The following is a 15,628-nucleotide window of genomic DNA, read 5'->3' as shown; positions in this document are numbered from 1 at the left end:
CATCTGCTGTAAGTTGTACGATGTCGGCGTACCATGTACGTCTAGGCCAGCCGATGCGATTAGGATGGTTGGAACTCCCTCTTGTTTAATCTTCCTCACCACTCTGGATAACAGGGGGAGAGGTGGAAAAATGTACACAAGCTGGAACTGGGTCCAGTCCTGAACCAGAGCGTCTGCTCCGAGCGACCGCGGATTGTGTGTTCAATGCCAAGGTCTCCAACTTCATGGCCAGAAGTGGGATGCCATTAGGCCCACATCCGGGGTCCCCCAGTGATGGCAGATCTGGCAAAAATTTCGGAATGGAGAGAACACTCTCCCGAATCTATTTCTTGTCGGCTGAGGAAGTCTGCTTCCGAGTTGTCCACACCTGGAATGTGGACCGCCGAGAGAACCGACCCGGTGTCCTCCGCCCAGTGGAGGATATGTGACACTTCTCGCATCGCCTGGGTACTGCGGGTCCCCCCTTGGTGATTCACATATGCCACAGCCGTGGCATTGTCCGACTGTATTCTGATGTGAGAGGCTGCCAGTAAGTGATGGAAGGCCCTCAATGCCAGGAGGATGGCACGAATTTCCAGGATGTTGATGGGCATGGTCGCTTCTACTGGGGACCACTTGCCCTGTGGTGTAGGTGCACTGCACCCCAACCCGTCAGGCTCGCATCGGTGGTCAGAACCTTCCATTGACCTGTGAGAAAGGATTTCCCCTTTGCTAGCGAGGTTGGCTTGAGCCACCAGTGCAGGGACCTCTTGGTTGACGACATTAGCCGGAACTCCCTGTCGAGAGAAAGGGTTCTTGTCCCAGGACTTGAGGATGGCTAGTTGGAGAGGCCTGAGACGAAACTGGGCAAATGGGACGGCTTCTATTGCTGCCCCCATCATGCCGAGGACTCTCATGGCAAACCGAAGAGATCGAGAGGGTTTGCGGAGGAGGGTGCGAACTCCTAGACGGAGAGCCAGTGCCTTGTCCTTGGGAAGGAGCACTAGACCCCTGGAGGTGTTGAATAGTATTCCCAGGAAGGTCAGAGACTGACTCGGGGTTGGTGATGACTTTAGTAGGTTGACTAACCAACCCATGCGACTCAGTGTCGATTGTGATTGAGACGCTGAGCTCGCAGTCCTTGAAGGTGGGAGCCTTGATGAGTAGATCGTCCAGGTATGGAACGACTACTATGCCTCTGGAGTGCAGGACGTCCATGGTGGCTGCCGTGACTTTGGTAAACACTCTGGGAGCCGTGGCGAGTCCAAACGGGAGAGCCACGAACTGGTAGTGGTCCTGGTCGATTGCGAATCTGAGAAATCTCTGATGAGCAGGTGCAATCGGTATATCCAGGTATGCGTCTTGTATGTCTATGGAGGCGAGATATTCTCCCTTCTCCATGGACGCAATGATGGACCGAAGGGACTCCAGCGGAAGTGACGGACCCGTACGTATTTGTTGAGTTGTTTTAGGTCCAGTATGGGCCGTATTCTGTCTCCTTTCTTGGGGACTACGAATAGATTGGAGTAGAACCCTCGGAAGCGCTCGACCATGGGCACCGGTACTATGACTCCTGCTTGAAAAAGTGAGGAGACCGCTTTCCGGAAGGCACGAGCCTTGGCTGGTGGTTTTGGGGGGACAGAGAGGAAGAATCGGTCCGGTGGGTTGGAGGTGAAGTCTATTTTGTATCCGGAAGACACTAGTTCCCTGACCCACCTGTCTTCTGTAATAGGCAGCCAGACTTGATGAAAGAGCAAAAGTCGGCCGCCTACGGGTGTGGTGTCTTCCGGGGTCCATGAGTCATGATGAGGAGAAAGTCTGAGATTTTCCTCCTCTAGGTGTAGACTGGGCTACTTTTGACTGCCAGGTCTTGTCCGACCTTTGCGTTGGTCGTGAGTTGTCCTTGCGTGGGGAACGGTTACGATTTTGTGCTGGACGCGAGACGGACCAGTCCGAAGAATTCAGAAAGGATCGGAATCGAGTTTGGCTACGCTTCTTGTAAGTGCGTTTAGGTTTCAGTTAGGGAAGAGAGGTACTCTTACCCCCGGTGGCTTTGGATATCATTGTGTCCAACTGTTCACCAAAAAGACGCTCACTGAGGTAGGGGAGGTGCGTGAGGGACTTCTTTGAGGCTGCGTCCACTTTCCATTCCCGCAGCCAGAGGATATGCCGAATTGTGATGGCGTTTGATGCTATCCCCGCTACACCCCTTGCTGAATCCAGAGCTGCATGAAGCATGTAATCTGCTACGACTGCTATTTGAACCGCTTGGTCCGACAGCTCAGGAGGGGATGCTTGGAGAGCTTGTAAATTTTTGGCCCAAGCCAGAATGGCCTTGGCAGCCCAAACTGAAGCGAACGCGGGAGCCAGGGATGCCCCTGCCGCCTCGAAAATTGAACGAGCCATGCGTTCTACCTGCCGGTCTGCTATGTCCCTGAGGGTTGAGTTATCTGGCAGTGAAAGGAGGGTCTGTGCTGCTAATCTAGAGACTGGGGGGTCCACTTCGGGTGGGTCTGTCCACTCCTTGGTATCCTTCTGCGGGAAGGGGTACCTCGCCTCCAGATATTTGTGATTAGCGAATTTTTTCTCAGGCTGTGAGAACTGCTTTTTAAGGATCGCCTTAAACTCTGGGTGATTAGAGAAAACCTTAGGCGGCTTCAGAGGTCCTTCAAAGGAAATCTTGTGTTCTGGGGCCTCTGGTGGCAGATTAGAAATGTCCAGCACCCGATGGATGGAAGAGATTAAGTCTTCAACTAGCGCAGTATTGCTAGGGGGGGATTGGGATCAGGGACCCCTCCGTTTCCCTGTCGGAGTCACAGATGCCTTCCGAATCCTGTGTATCACTGAGGCGTCCCGTGCTGGGTGAGCTGGGGAAGAGGCCTTCTCTGGTCGGGGATTGCGGAGATCTGCATTGTCTGCCCCTGGAAGGGGACGGTCTAGCTGACCTGGAACTACGGTGTCACTCCCTAGAAGGAGATGACCGAGTGCTATGGGATGACATAGATGGACTGTGGGTCCGCTTGCATCCTGACTTAGACATGGATGTGCCAGGGTCATCCTGTCCCTGAGCCAAGCTCTCTCTTTGCTAGGTAACAGTCATAGCCGAGGCATGACTCTGCAGAGCCTGAAGCAATGTGGAGGTTATGTTATCTATAGACTGCGTCATAGATTGCGACATGAGTGACCCATTCCGGCGTGGCATGAGACAGGGGCAGGGGCCTCTTGGGGCTCTGCCACAGTAGTCTGAGTTCAGTCCTGGCAGTGTAGGTAGATACTGCCACTGGGGAGAGCAAACCTGCAGGCTGTGCAGAATGCATAATAGCAGTCCTGCCTGGTTCTCTTGGACCTTTAGCCTGGCATAGTGCACAGAGTGCAGAAGGGCTGCTATGCAGAGGACGTTACAGGGGTAGCTATGCAGAGAACCCTATAGGGGAGCCTTATAGGGAATATGGATTCACAGGCGAGTAAAACAACCCAGCTGTGATCTTACTCCACCAGTTTGCCCCTAGGTCCAGCGCCGAAAATCCACAGTCCTGTGCCCCCCGGAGACTGGCTGGCCTGGTCCTGCTGACCTGAAGATGCAGGGTTAATCCTTGCTGCAGTAGAAATGGCCGCCGAGGAGAAGAGGCAGGGGGAGAAGAGCTGAGAAAAAGGCGGCAAAGCTGTGTAAAAACGCGCCCTTTCTGTCTCGATCCGCCCCCTCAATGACACTATAGAGTGTCATATTTGTCATCCGGGGGGCGGGCCGGGGGGTGGAGAGGAGGCGGTGGCTTCAGCTAGGCCGAAGCCGGGGCCTAAATTAGATGCCTGATGCCCAGAAGGGCTCCAGTCCGGCGCAAAAGTCCGGGAGGGGGTCGGATCTGAACCGGACCCCTCCGGATTTAAAGGCAGGATAGCGGTGGGGCTGTAATCGGAAGGTGGGCCCGGTGAGGGGTCCCTCTAAGGCAGTATAAAGCTGGTGCTGCCGCAGAGACAGGGGCGCAGGGAGCCGCCCTGTGTCTGTCTGTGCCATGCCTGCCCGCACTCCCCCCGGCCCCAACAGGAGCTCGCAGCTGAGCTGGGGTCCCTGGATGCAGGCGCAGTGTGCTAGCCCATTGCTGGGAGCTGCAGAGTGCTGCCTGTACAGGCCCTACCTGAGGCGTCTCAACCTAATACCCCCAGAGGGGGATTAGGGAGGTTGCTGTTGTCACCTTCAGGGGCCTTTATCCTCGCCTCGACCTCAACCCAGAAACCAAAAGGAATTGGGGAAGGAGAGGGGTCTCGACTTCGAACCAGCACCCGAGGGACTGGGGAAGGAGCAACATGGGGAATAGCCATCTCTACTTCAACCGGACACCCCGTAATAGGGGGCCGAGGAAGGAGCCATGCCGGGAGTCTCACAGGAGACCCACTTTTCTTTATGTGTAATCCGTCGGAAAAAAACGGAGTAAAAGAAAAAAATCTTAGGTGTGCCTCCTATGCGACACTAAGCAAAAACTGGAGAAGGCTGATGCCGTCCAGGGGTGTATACTGCAGAGGAGTTGCCACAGTTAATCTTTTTCAGATTATGCATAGTGTTGCCTCCTAGTGGACAGCAGCATAACACCCATGGTCCTGTGTCCCCCAATGAGGCGACAGAGTAAGAGGTCATGCCTTTACTGTCAGTCAGAAAGTGAAAGCGGCATGTAAGGGGTTAGCAGCTGCGATCAACGCTCAGTTTTGATCACTGCTGTATATATATATATATATATATATATATATATATATATATATATATATATATATATATTTATTGTGGTAATTATTAATTTTTAAATACTGATTGGGATATGTAAAAAATAAATACTGCAATTTTTTACATTGACCATGGGGACCTTGCTTTAGACTCAGCTTCCCATTTCAGGAAATCCACATGGACATTAATTAGTCATAATGAACAGACTCAGACCCTCTCAAATAAAAAAAAGATATATATTAAAAAAAAAATACATTTCACATAAGAACCTGATTAAAACCATATAACAAATTTAGTATAAGCTGAAAAATACAGTAAAATCAGAAGAAACTAGATATTGTTATGTAACAAACAGGGCAACACGCCTATTGTTTATAGCCAGCACAGCACGTACAGAACACAAGACAGAGGTCAAGAGATGTTTCTTACTTTTTATAAAGAAACTCCCCAGCGGCAACAGCTACGGGTCGATGGGCAGAATACACCAAGTGATACACATTTTCACAGTCTTCAGCAGTTAGAACTTCATCGCTACTTCTACAAGAAAAATGAGCAAAACAAACAAAGAAAATGAGCCCAAGGCTCCTTCAACTCATCCTTCCATGGTTATTTATTCTACAGCTTTGGAAGGAGGTTTAGTCAAACTGAAAAAAAGGGGGCTGGGGCTTACTTTACTTTGACAGGCCAAGCTGAAGCTCTCCTCTAATACATGGCTAGATTAGCCAAAAACATATTAAAGTCAGCCAAAACCTGATTTTTTTTTTTTTACTCACTGTAAAACCAGGGTCAGGAGCTTTATTGCCTGAACCGCTACATCATACTCCTTGTCAAGAGTCATTGACACAATTCTATCCTGGAAAAAGAAAGAAAGAAACTCCTCAGTCACTTTAAGAACAAGTGAATTGAAAGGTTATTTCATTAGAAGAGAGGGGAAGAGATACCTTGAAACGACTTGTGAACAGCTCCAACTTGGAATTCAGCTCTCTGTTGTGATACAGGCCTTGCAGAGCAGTCAGACATTTCAGACGAACCTCTCCTTGCTGAAAACAAATTAATTCAATGAAGTAGCATTAATTCAATATTCTGATTACTAGCAGTAAATAGAAGGAACACAGAAAAAGACTGCTCTATTTAAAAGGAGTTGTCCTAACTATACAAGTCGCTACAGATATGATCTATTTAAGCATACTCTGTGGCTATTCATCACAGTCTTAAAGGGCCACTGTCACCCCCCTCCAGCCATTATAAACTAAAAGAGCCACCTTGTGCAGCAGTAATGCTGCATTCTAACAAGGTGGCTCTTTTAGTTTTAGGTTCAAGCATACCCCAAATAAAACGTTTTTACACTTAGCCACAATTCCTGTCTCTAGCCAGGTAGGCGGGTCCTCACTCCCCAGCTTGGCCAGCTCCTCTGCCGTCACTCACATCTTCCTGCGCTTTCGGCGCCGCCCCCTCAGCGCTGTTATCGTTTCAAATCCGGCGCCTGCGCTGTGTACTGGTGTCCTGTGCAGACGCAGTAAGCTCTGGCCGTCTGATGTAATGGCTGATACCAGAGAACAAAAGACATCCACAGAACACCAGGAAGGATCTGCTGCACAGCAAATAGCTGTAGGACCTGCGATGATGTCACTGCCATGTGATTAGGGCAATCAGTAAAGCGAAAGTAAAAGCAGAGCACAGCGGTGACGTCACCGCTGTGCTCTGCTTTCACTTTACGGCCGGCACTCAGTCAGTGCGGGAAGCAGACGGCTAGGGACCTGACGGACACCGGAATGTGAGTATGTACGTTTTTTTTTTTTTTTACATTTACGATGGTAACCAGGGTAAACATCGGGTTACTAAGCGCGGCCCTGCGCTTAGTAACCCGATGTTTACCCTGGTTACCCGGGGACTTCGGCATCGTTGGTCGCTGGAGAGCTGTCTGTGTGACAGCTCCCCAGCGACCACACAACGACTTACCAACGATCACGGTCAGGTCGTATCGCTGGTCGAGATCGTTGGTAAATCGTTTTGTGTAACGGTACCCTAAGATCTCAGTAGTTTATCGCCAACAAAGCTGTTGAAGGAGAGTATCAGCTGTTATGTGCAGCTGACACTGTGCGGAAAAAATCCTACTAAGAATTGTGCGTCTTAAAACTCGGAGGCATCCTTCTCTGATAGAGGAGGACGCTGACAGAACTGCTCTCTTTCCTCCAGCCTGACACTGATCAGTCTGATTGATGCAGGGCAGGAGGGAAAGGAAAACGGTGAGAACCTGCACGGATACTGCATGTCCTGACTCACTGAAGGACCTGTCACTGGCACATTTCTTCACTGGTTTATGGCTAGAACGCCAGTTTTATTTCTGCTCCATTTTCTGCCTTTCATCTTTTCTTTCTGCAATCGGATGTGATGAAGGTCTGACAATATAAGACTGAAACGTAATATGGGCGATTATGGATTGCTAATTGAATAAAATACCCAATACATTTCTAAAGGACTGCCAAGTACATCACAAATATACAATAGTCAGTCATCACCATAATTGCTATACGTTAAGCATAGTCACTGAATGGATTTGTCATCAGCTTAAGAACTCAAGACAGATTAGCATGTTGTACTAATATGCCATGTGAGGCAGGACTGGAAAATCTGTGTTGACATCAACAGTATGTTACCAGAATTATTGTGACAGGGCTCATCACTGAGCGAGTAATGCGATTTCTCACCAGTAGAAAGCTTAGGTGACCACGACTGGCCAATAACCATACCTTCAGATTTAACAGCAGACTACATGCTTCAACTATATTACTAGGGTAAGGGGTAGGCATTCTTGGACTTGAAGACGCACCCCGGTTTAGATAGAAAACAAAATAGGAAAAACAATTTTCTTATTACTTAACCCCTTTACCCCCAAGTGTGGTTTGCATGTTAATGACCAGGCCAATTTTTACAATTCTGACCACTGTCCTTTTATAAGGTTATAACTCTGGAACGCTTTAACGGATCCCAGTGATTCTGACATTGTTTTCTCATGACATATTGTACTTCATGATAGTGGTAAAATTTATTTGATATTACCTGCGTTTATTTGTGAAAAAAAAAAAGGAAATTTGGCGAAAGTTTGAAAATTTCGCAATTTTCCAACTTTGAATTTTTATGCAATTAAATCACAGAGATATATCACACAAAATACTTAATAAGTAACATTTCCCACATGTCTACTTTACATCAGCACAATTTTGGAAACAAAATTTTTTTTTGTTAGGGAGTTATAAGGGTTAAAAGTTGACCAGCAATTTCTCATTTTTACAACATTTTTTTTTTTAGGGACCACATCTCATTTGAAGTCATTTTGAGGGATCTATACGATTCTAAAAACTGTACCCCTCAAGGTGCTCAAAGCCATATTCAAGAAGTTTATTAACCCTTCAGGTGTTTCACAGGAATTTTTGGAATGTTTAAATAAAAATGAACATTTAACTTTTTTTTCACAAAAAATTTACTTCAGCTCCAATTTGTTTTATTTTACCAAGGATAGCAGGAGAAAATGGACCCCAAATGTTGTTGTGCAATTTGTCCCGAGTACGCTGATACCCCATATGTAGGGGTAAACCACTGTTTGGGCGCATGGGAGAGCTCGGAAGGGAAGGAGCGCCGTTTGACTTTTCAATGCAAAATAGACTGGAATTGAGATGGGACGCCATGTTGCGTTTGCAGAGCCACTGATGTGCCTAAACATTGAAACCACCCACAAGTGACACCATTTTGGAAAGTAGACCCCCTAAGGAACTTATCTAGATGTGTGGTGAGCACTTTGACCCATTAAGTGATTCACAGAAGTTTATAATGCAGAGCCGTAAAAATAAAAAATCATATTTTTTCACAAAAATGCTTTCGCCCCCAATTTTTTATTTTCCCAAGGGTAAGAGAAGAAATTGGACCCCAAAGGTTGTTATCCAATTTGTCCTGAGTACGCTGATACCCCATATGTGGGGGGGAACCACCGTTTGAGCGCATGGCAGAGCTCGGAAGGGAAAGAGCGTCATTTGGAATGCAGACTTAGATGGATTGGTCTGCAGGTGTCACATTGCGTTTGCAGAGCCCCTGAAGTACCTAAACAGTAGAAACCCCCCACAAGTGACCCCATAGTGACCCCCCAAGGAACTTATCTAGATGTGTTGTGAGAACTTTGAACCCCCAAGTGTTTCACTACAGTTTATAACGCAGAGCCGTGAAAATAAAAAAATCCTTTTTTTTTTTTCCACAAAAATTATTTTTCAGCCCCCAGTTTTGTATTTTCCCAAGGGTAACAGGAGAAATTGGACCCCAAAAGTTGTTGTATAATGTGTCCTGAGTACGCTGATACCCCATATGTTGGGGTAAACCCCTGTTTGGGCGCACGGGAGAGCTCGGAAGGGAAGGAGCACTGTTTTACTTTTTCAACGCAGAATTGGCTGGAATTGAGATCGGACACTATGTCGCGTTTGGACAGCCCCTGATGTGCCTAAACAGTGGAACCCCCCCAATTATAACTGAAACCCTAATCCAAACACATTCCTAACCACAATCCCAACGGTAACCCTAACCACACCCCTAACCCTGACACACCCCTAACCCTAATCCCAACCCTATTCCCAACCGTAAATGTAATCCAAACCCTAACCCTAACTTTAGCCCCAACCCTAACTGTAGCCCCAACCCTAGCCCCAACCCTAACCCTAACCCTAGCCCTAACGGGAAAATGGAAATAAATAATTTTTTTTAAATTTTTCTCTAACTAAGGGGGTGATGAAGGGGGGTTTGATTTACTTTTATAGCGGGTTTATTAGCGGATTTTTATGATTGGCAGCCGTCACACACTGAAAGATGCTTTTTATTACAAAAAATATTTTTTGCGTTACCACATTTTGAGAGCTATAATTTTTCCATATTTTGGTCCACAGAGTCATGTGAGGTCTTGTTTTTTGCGGGATGAGTTGACGTTTTTTATTGGTAACATTTTCGGGCACGTGACTTTTTTTGATCGCTTTTTATTCCGATTTTTGTGAGGCAGAATGACCAAAAAACAGCTATTCATGAATTTCTTTTGGGGGGGGAGTTTATACCGTTCCGCGTTTGGTAAAATGGACAAAGCAGTTTTATTCTTCGGGTCAGTACGATTACAGCGATACCTCATTTATATCATTTTTTTTATGGTTTGGCGCTTTTATAAGATAAAAACTATTTTATAGAAAAAATAATTATTTTTGCATCGCTTTATTCTGAGGTCTAAAACTTTTTTATTTTTTCTTTGATGAAGCTGTATGGCGGCTCGTTTTTTGCGGGACAAGATGACGTTTTCAGGGGTACCATGGTTATTTATATCCGTCTTTTTGATCGCGTGTTAGGCCTCTTTCACACGTCAGTGTCTCCGGTACATTGACAGTTTTCTCACGTACCGGAGACACTGACACACGTAGACCCATTCAAATGAATGGGTCTATGCACATGTCTCCGTGTTTTTCATGGACCGTGTGTCCGTGTTTAAAACACGGAGACATGTCCGTTTTTCTCCGGCAGCACGTACAGCAATACGTCCTGCACACGTGCACATGGAGAACAGTGTGCACTCTCCTCCGTGTGCACGTACCGCCCGCAGGAGAGACAGCGCTACAGTAAGCGCTGTCCCCCCCCGCGTGTGGTGCTGAAGGCGGCATTCATCTCTTCTCCCCTGCAGGAGAGAAGAGATGAAAGATCAAGTTTTTGTTCTTTTTTGTTACAAATAAAGTTTGCTGGTGACCTCAGGTCTCCCAACCCCAGTGTGCCGCCCGGCCCCTTGCAGAGAAACTCACCCAGCTCCCGCGATGTCTCCTCTCAGCGCCGGCAGCTTGTTCTGTGTGAGCGTTCACGTGGGACCGCTCATTACAGTGGTGAATATGCGCATATTCATCAAAGTAATGAGTATATATATATATATACATACATATATACATATATATATATATATATATATATATATATATATAGATAGATAGATAGATAGATAGATAGATATACACTAGCTGTTTCCAGCCAGCTAACGCTCAGGAGCCTCGTGTGGTAATGTGCGGGGACGGAGCCTCGTGTGGTAATGTGTGGGAACGTAGCCTCGTGTGGTAATGTGGGGGGCAGGATTATGTGTGGTAATGGGATGGGGGCGGGATTGTGTGTGGCAATGTGGTGGGGGGGCGGGATTATCTGTAGTAATGTGGGGGGACGGGATTATGTGTGGTGGGGGGCGGGATTATGTGTGGTAATGTGGTGGGGGCGGGACTATGCGTGGTGATGTGGTGGGGGCGGGATTATGTGTGGTAATGTGGTGGGGGCGGGACTATGCGTGGTGATGGGGTTGGGGGGCGGGATTATGTGTGGTAATGGGGTGGGGGGCGGGATTGTGTGCGGTGATGTTTTGGGGGCGGGATTGTGTGTGGTGATGCGGTGGGGGGGCAGGATTGTGTGTAGTAATGTGGTGAGGGGCGGGATTGTGTGTGGTTATGTGTGGTGAGGGCGGAGCTACTGTATATATATATATGAATTTAAAAAACATTTTTTACACATGTGAGCATTTTTTTTTTTTTACGCTAAAACATTGCCACGGGGGGGGCGCTGTGAAGCCACCTCCCTGCAGGACCCGGATGCAGCAGCCATTTTGGATCAGGGCCTGCTGCAGGGAGGAGGAGGTAAGAGACCCTCGGAGCGACGCGATCACATCGCGTTGCTCCGGGGGTCTCAGGGAAGCACGCAGGGAGCCCCCTCCCTGCGCGATGCTTCCCTATACCGCCGGGTGTGCCGGGGGTTAATGTGCCGGGAGCGGTCCGTGACTGCTTCTGGCACATAGTGCCGGATGTCAGCTGCGATAGTCAGCTGACACCCATCCGCGATCGTCCGCGCTCCCCCCGTGAGCGCGGCCGATCGCATATGACGTACTATCCCGTCGGTGGTCATACGGGCCCACCCCACCTCGACGGGATAGTATGTCTAATGTCAGAAAGGGGTTAAAACTTCCCTGGTGTAAAGTGGAAAGGTCATTGTTACTAATTTTAATGTCCTAGGGTAGACTAGGGAGGTAATAGATCTCTTGTCATTGCCTCTCTGCAGTGTGTGGCTATGGTGTATAATCAGGATATGCAGCACTGTCTAACAATGAAGTTTACTGCAAAACTACTGCCTCATGCTTTATTATAGCTGACAATCAATAATAATCATCCCCAAACTCTGGCCAATTATAGGATATATGGGACCTAGGGTATTATATACCTTAGATAAACTGTACCTACATACTTGGACTTTAGTTGCTCACAGGTGAATAGTGAATAATAAAATTGATAAGCATGTGACCGTGATCCAATCTACATTCATTCTAAGTGCTGAGAAGATAGGAGATGATGCCTTAATATTAATTTTAAAAAATTGTAAGCAAAAAAAAATTATATGCAAAGAAAGAAAAAATATATACAGTTGGGTGAAAAAGTGTTCTGCTGCTTCAGGACCTTTGGAAGGCTGGCTGTGGTAAATGGAACCATGAATTCTGCCGTCTACCAAAAAATCCTGAAGGAGAATGTCTGGCCATCTGTTCATGACCTCAAGTTGAAGCACATTTGGGTTATGCAGCAGGACAATGACCCAAAACACACCGTTGTAATCATATACCCATTCCCTCTTTCCTTTCCCTACATTATAAACCCATAAAGAAGCACTATACATTATGACAATGCAGTTCCTGATCAGAACCTGAAAGGAGCCTGCAGGACCTTCTACAAAACTAATTCAAGGACCTTTCAGATCATGTGATCTGAAAGTTCCTAAAACTACTTGTGCAGCCTCCTTTCAGTTCCCCTTAAGCTTCCTCTCCTGCCCTGCACCGAGCACACAGGTCAGTGTGGGGCAGGAGAGAAGGAAGCGCTCTCTGTAATCAGGATGGACGTCCATCCTGTGTTCTCCATTGCGGGAAGACTAGGACCCACACACTTTAAAAGAAAGATTTTCTTATTTAAAAAAAAAAAAAAATGCATCTTATGGTCTAAAAAAATATGGCAGCTTGGTTTTTTACCAACAAATTTTCTTACATGCTAAAATTGTTATGATATTAAAGTCACTTATAAGGTAGTATTTTTGGTACTTGCCTTGTCGTGCATTGTCCAGCCCACATATTTTAAATAGCTGTCATTCAGGAAGGCATCACTGTACATTTTCATCCAGACACCAATCTCTTCTATACATATTGCTCTTATTTCTGCAATAGCATCCCTGGGCAAAAAAAGAAGAAAACTCAACATTTAGTTCCAGGCAGAGGAAATAGCTCAACATTGTTAGAACTACATAGTGAATAGGTTTGGATTGTGAACGCAAGGCGTGGCTTTAAAGTGTATGAAAAGTGTACAAGAACAGGCTGATTTTTTTTATTATATGCTCATGTCTCGTTAAAAAAAATAATAAAAAAAATCAAATACTGCCACAAAAATTACATGTGATGTCAGCCTCAGATCGATTTCAGCAAATTCAGATCAAATCTGTATATGTGGCACATGAATATGATTGCAGACTTCATCCTTTGCACTGCATACTAGCCTGTGCATGTAAGGAAGGCCCGGCCCAAGCTGCTGGTGAAATCTCCATTAGAAGCCTCCTTCACAAATCATTAGATTTGCAAGCAACAGTTTCACGTAGTATTACTGTAAAAGGCCACTATTATAAGTCTGTGATGTCAGGCGACACTAGGATCTGTCTTATGGGAAGCCATAATGCCATGACTGATTTTTCATAAGAACAGACGCTGCTAACAGATGCCCAAAATGCAAAGACATCCATGTATACCTAAGGTATGTCCTTAGGAAGCATGATATCAGAATAGTCTTAGCAGCTGTCATGTCATGTTGGGGGCAGTGGTTTATGCCTTAATCATCATTAATTGCAGCATCTCAAGAGTTTATTAGCTGGGATCAGAGTTATCTCCAATCCTAGCCGTTGCTGCAAGCTGTCAGTTTGAGAAAATAAGCCAGCATAATCACAGCCTCCTATGAAAAGGTAGACGTGGGCCAGTGCTGTAAATTTATCGCATAGAGCAGAAAGGGGTTAATAGTTTATGTGCATATATGTTTGCATAGCTAGAAATCACAAGAAATTGTGTTATCACTAAAGAAAGTTTGATAAAAAGCTTTAAAAAAAAAATCATACCTGTATCGGTGAACAAAAACACCTTTAAATATTGCATTCATCATATTTTCTATTTCATCCTGGTTTTCTTGTAACTGTAAAGAGAAAATTGTGACCTAATCAGTCACCCAAATGTATATAGAAAATGCATACCTTTCTGCATGGCAATAAGGTAGGAGCATATGTACAGTCACGTGTGAATATTCGGAGAAACACTGTGCCGCAATTGCGGCACAGCTCTACTCTATGTGGCGGTATTACACTTCTCAGCACAGCACAAATGTCAAACAATGTCGGAGTCCTACTGATGACGTCAAAGATTTTGTTAAAATAAACTTCAATCAAGTAACATGTTTGGTACAAGGTCTAGGAGTCAAATTGTAATTACCGTATATGCTTGAGTATGAGCCGAGATTTTCAGCCAATTTTTTTTAGGCTGAAAGCGCCCCTCTCGGCTTATACTCGAGTTATTGTCCCAGGGGAGTCGGCGGGTAAGGGGGAGCGGCGGCTGTGACATACTCACCTGCTCCTGGTGCGGTCCCTGCATCTCCTATCTCAGGGCGCGGATAGCTTCTTCCTGTTCTCAGCGGTCACATGGTACCGCTCATTACAGTAATGAATATGGACCCGACTGCACTCCCATAGGGGTGGAGCCGCATATTCATTACTGTAATGAGCGGTAACGGTGACCGCTCAACGCTGGAAGAAGCTGTCAGCACCCGGAGACCGGAGATGCAGGGACCGCGGCAGGAGCAGGTGAGTATAATGAGGAGGGGGAGCACTGCGCGATATTCACCTTTCCCCATTCCGGGCGCCGCTCCGTCTTCTGCGTCCTCTGCAGTGACACTTAGGCCAGAGGGCGCGATGACGTGGTTAGTGCGCGCCCTCTGCCTGAACGTCAGTGCAGAGGATGCGGAAGACACAGCGGCGCCAGAACGAGGACCGGTGAGTATTGCAAGTGTCGGGGGCTTGAGCGACGAGAGAAGAGTATGTTTATTTATTTTTTTTTAATCGCAGCAACAGCATATGGGGCAAATATCTCTATGGAGCATCTTATGGGGCCATATTAAACGTCTGTGCAGCACTATATGGGGCAAATATCTTTATGGAGCATCTTATGGGGCCATATTCAACGTTCGTGCAGCACTATATGGGGCAAATATCTCTATGGAGCATCGTATGGGGCCATATTCAACGTTTGTGCAGCATTATATGGGGCAAATATCTTTATGGAGCACCTTGGGGCCATAATCAACGTTTGTGCAGCATTATATGGGGCAAATATCTTTATGGAGCATCTTATAGGCCATATTCAACGTTTGTGCAGCATTATATTGGGCAAATGTCTCTATGGAGCATCTTATGGGGCCCTTATTAACCTTTATGCAGTACTGTATGGGGCAAATGTGTCTATGGAGCATCTTATGGGGCCATTATTAACCTTTATGCAGTACTGTATGGGGCAAATGTGTCTATGGAGCATCTTATGGGGCCATTATTAACCTTTGTGCAGCATTATATGGGGCATATTTTATTATGGAGCATCTTATGGGGCCCATCATGAACTGTATGGAGCATCTTATGGGGCTCCTGATTCAATATGGATATTCAAAAACACTTAACCTACGGATATCTCAATTAATCTTACTTTTATTGGTATCTATTTTTATTTTTGAAATTTACCGGTAGCTGCTGCATTTGCCACCGTAGGTTTATACTTGAGTCATTAAGTTTTCCCAGTTTTTTGTGGCAAAATTAGGGGGGGGGGGGTGTCGGCTTATA

The 15,628-nt window shown here is 46.3% G+C and overlaps 1 protein-coding gene across 2 annotated transcripts in view; it reads right to left on the bottom strand.

Moving 5' to 3' along the window:
- Window positions 1-15,628, bottom strand: part of STAG2 (STAG2 cohesin complex component) — a 221,829-nt gene that overhangs the window by 56,865 nt on the left and 149,336 nt on the right. The window contains exons 10-14 of one of the 2 annotated variants that reach the window (XM_077285110.1): window positions 13,868-13,941; window positions 12,817-12,940; window positions 5,635-5,733; window positions 5,467-5,546; window positions 5,123-5,230 (exon numbers count right to left, since the gene is read on the bottom strand). In XM_077285110.1, the coding sequence (XP_077141225.1) occupies window positions 5,123-5,230; window positions 5,467-5,546; window positions 5,635-5,733; window positions 12,817-12,940; window positions 13,868-13,941 (485 nt within the window). Of the gene's footprint in view, window positions 1-5,122; window positions 5,231-5,466; window positions 5,547-5,634; window positions 5,734-12,812; window positions 12,941-13,867; window positions 13,942-15,628 lie in introns of both variants that reach the window. The other variant, XM_077285109.1, reaches the window with a different exon arrangement.

The sequence above is a fragment of the Ranitomeya variabilis genome, chromosome 2 (assembly GCF_051348905.1).
Source record: "Ranitomeya variabilis isolate aRanVar5 chromosome 2, aRanVar5.hap1, whole genome shotgun sequence".
In the NCBI taxonomy this organism is placed as follows: domain Eukaryota; kingdom Metazoa; phylum Chordata; class Amphibia; order Anura; family Dendrobatidae; genus Ranitomeya; species Ranitomeya variabilis.
The sequence above is the reverse complement of the archived record's forward strand: the minus strand, read 5'-3'. Positions and strand labels throughout refer to the sequence as shown.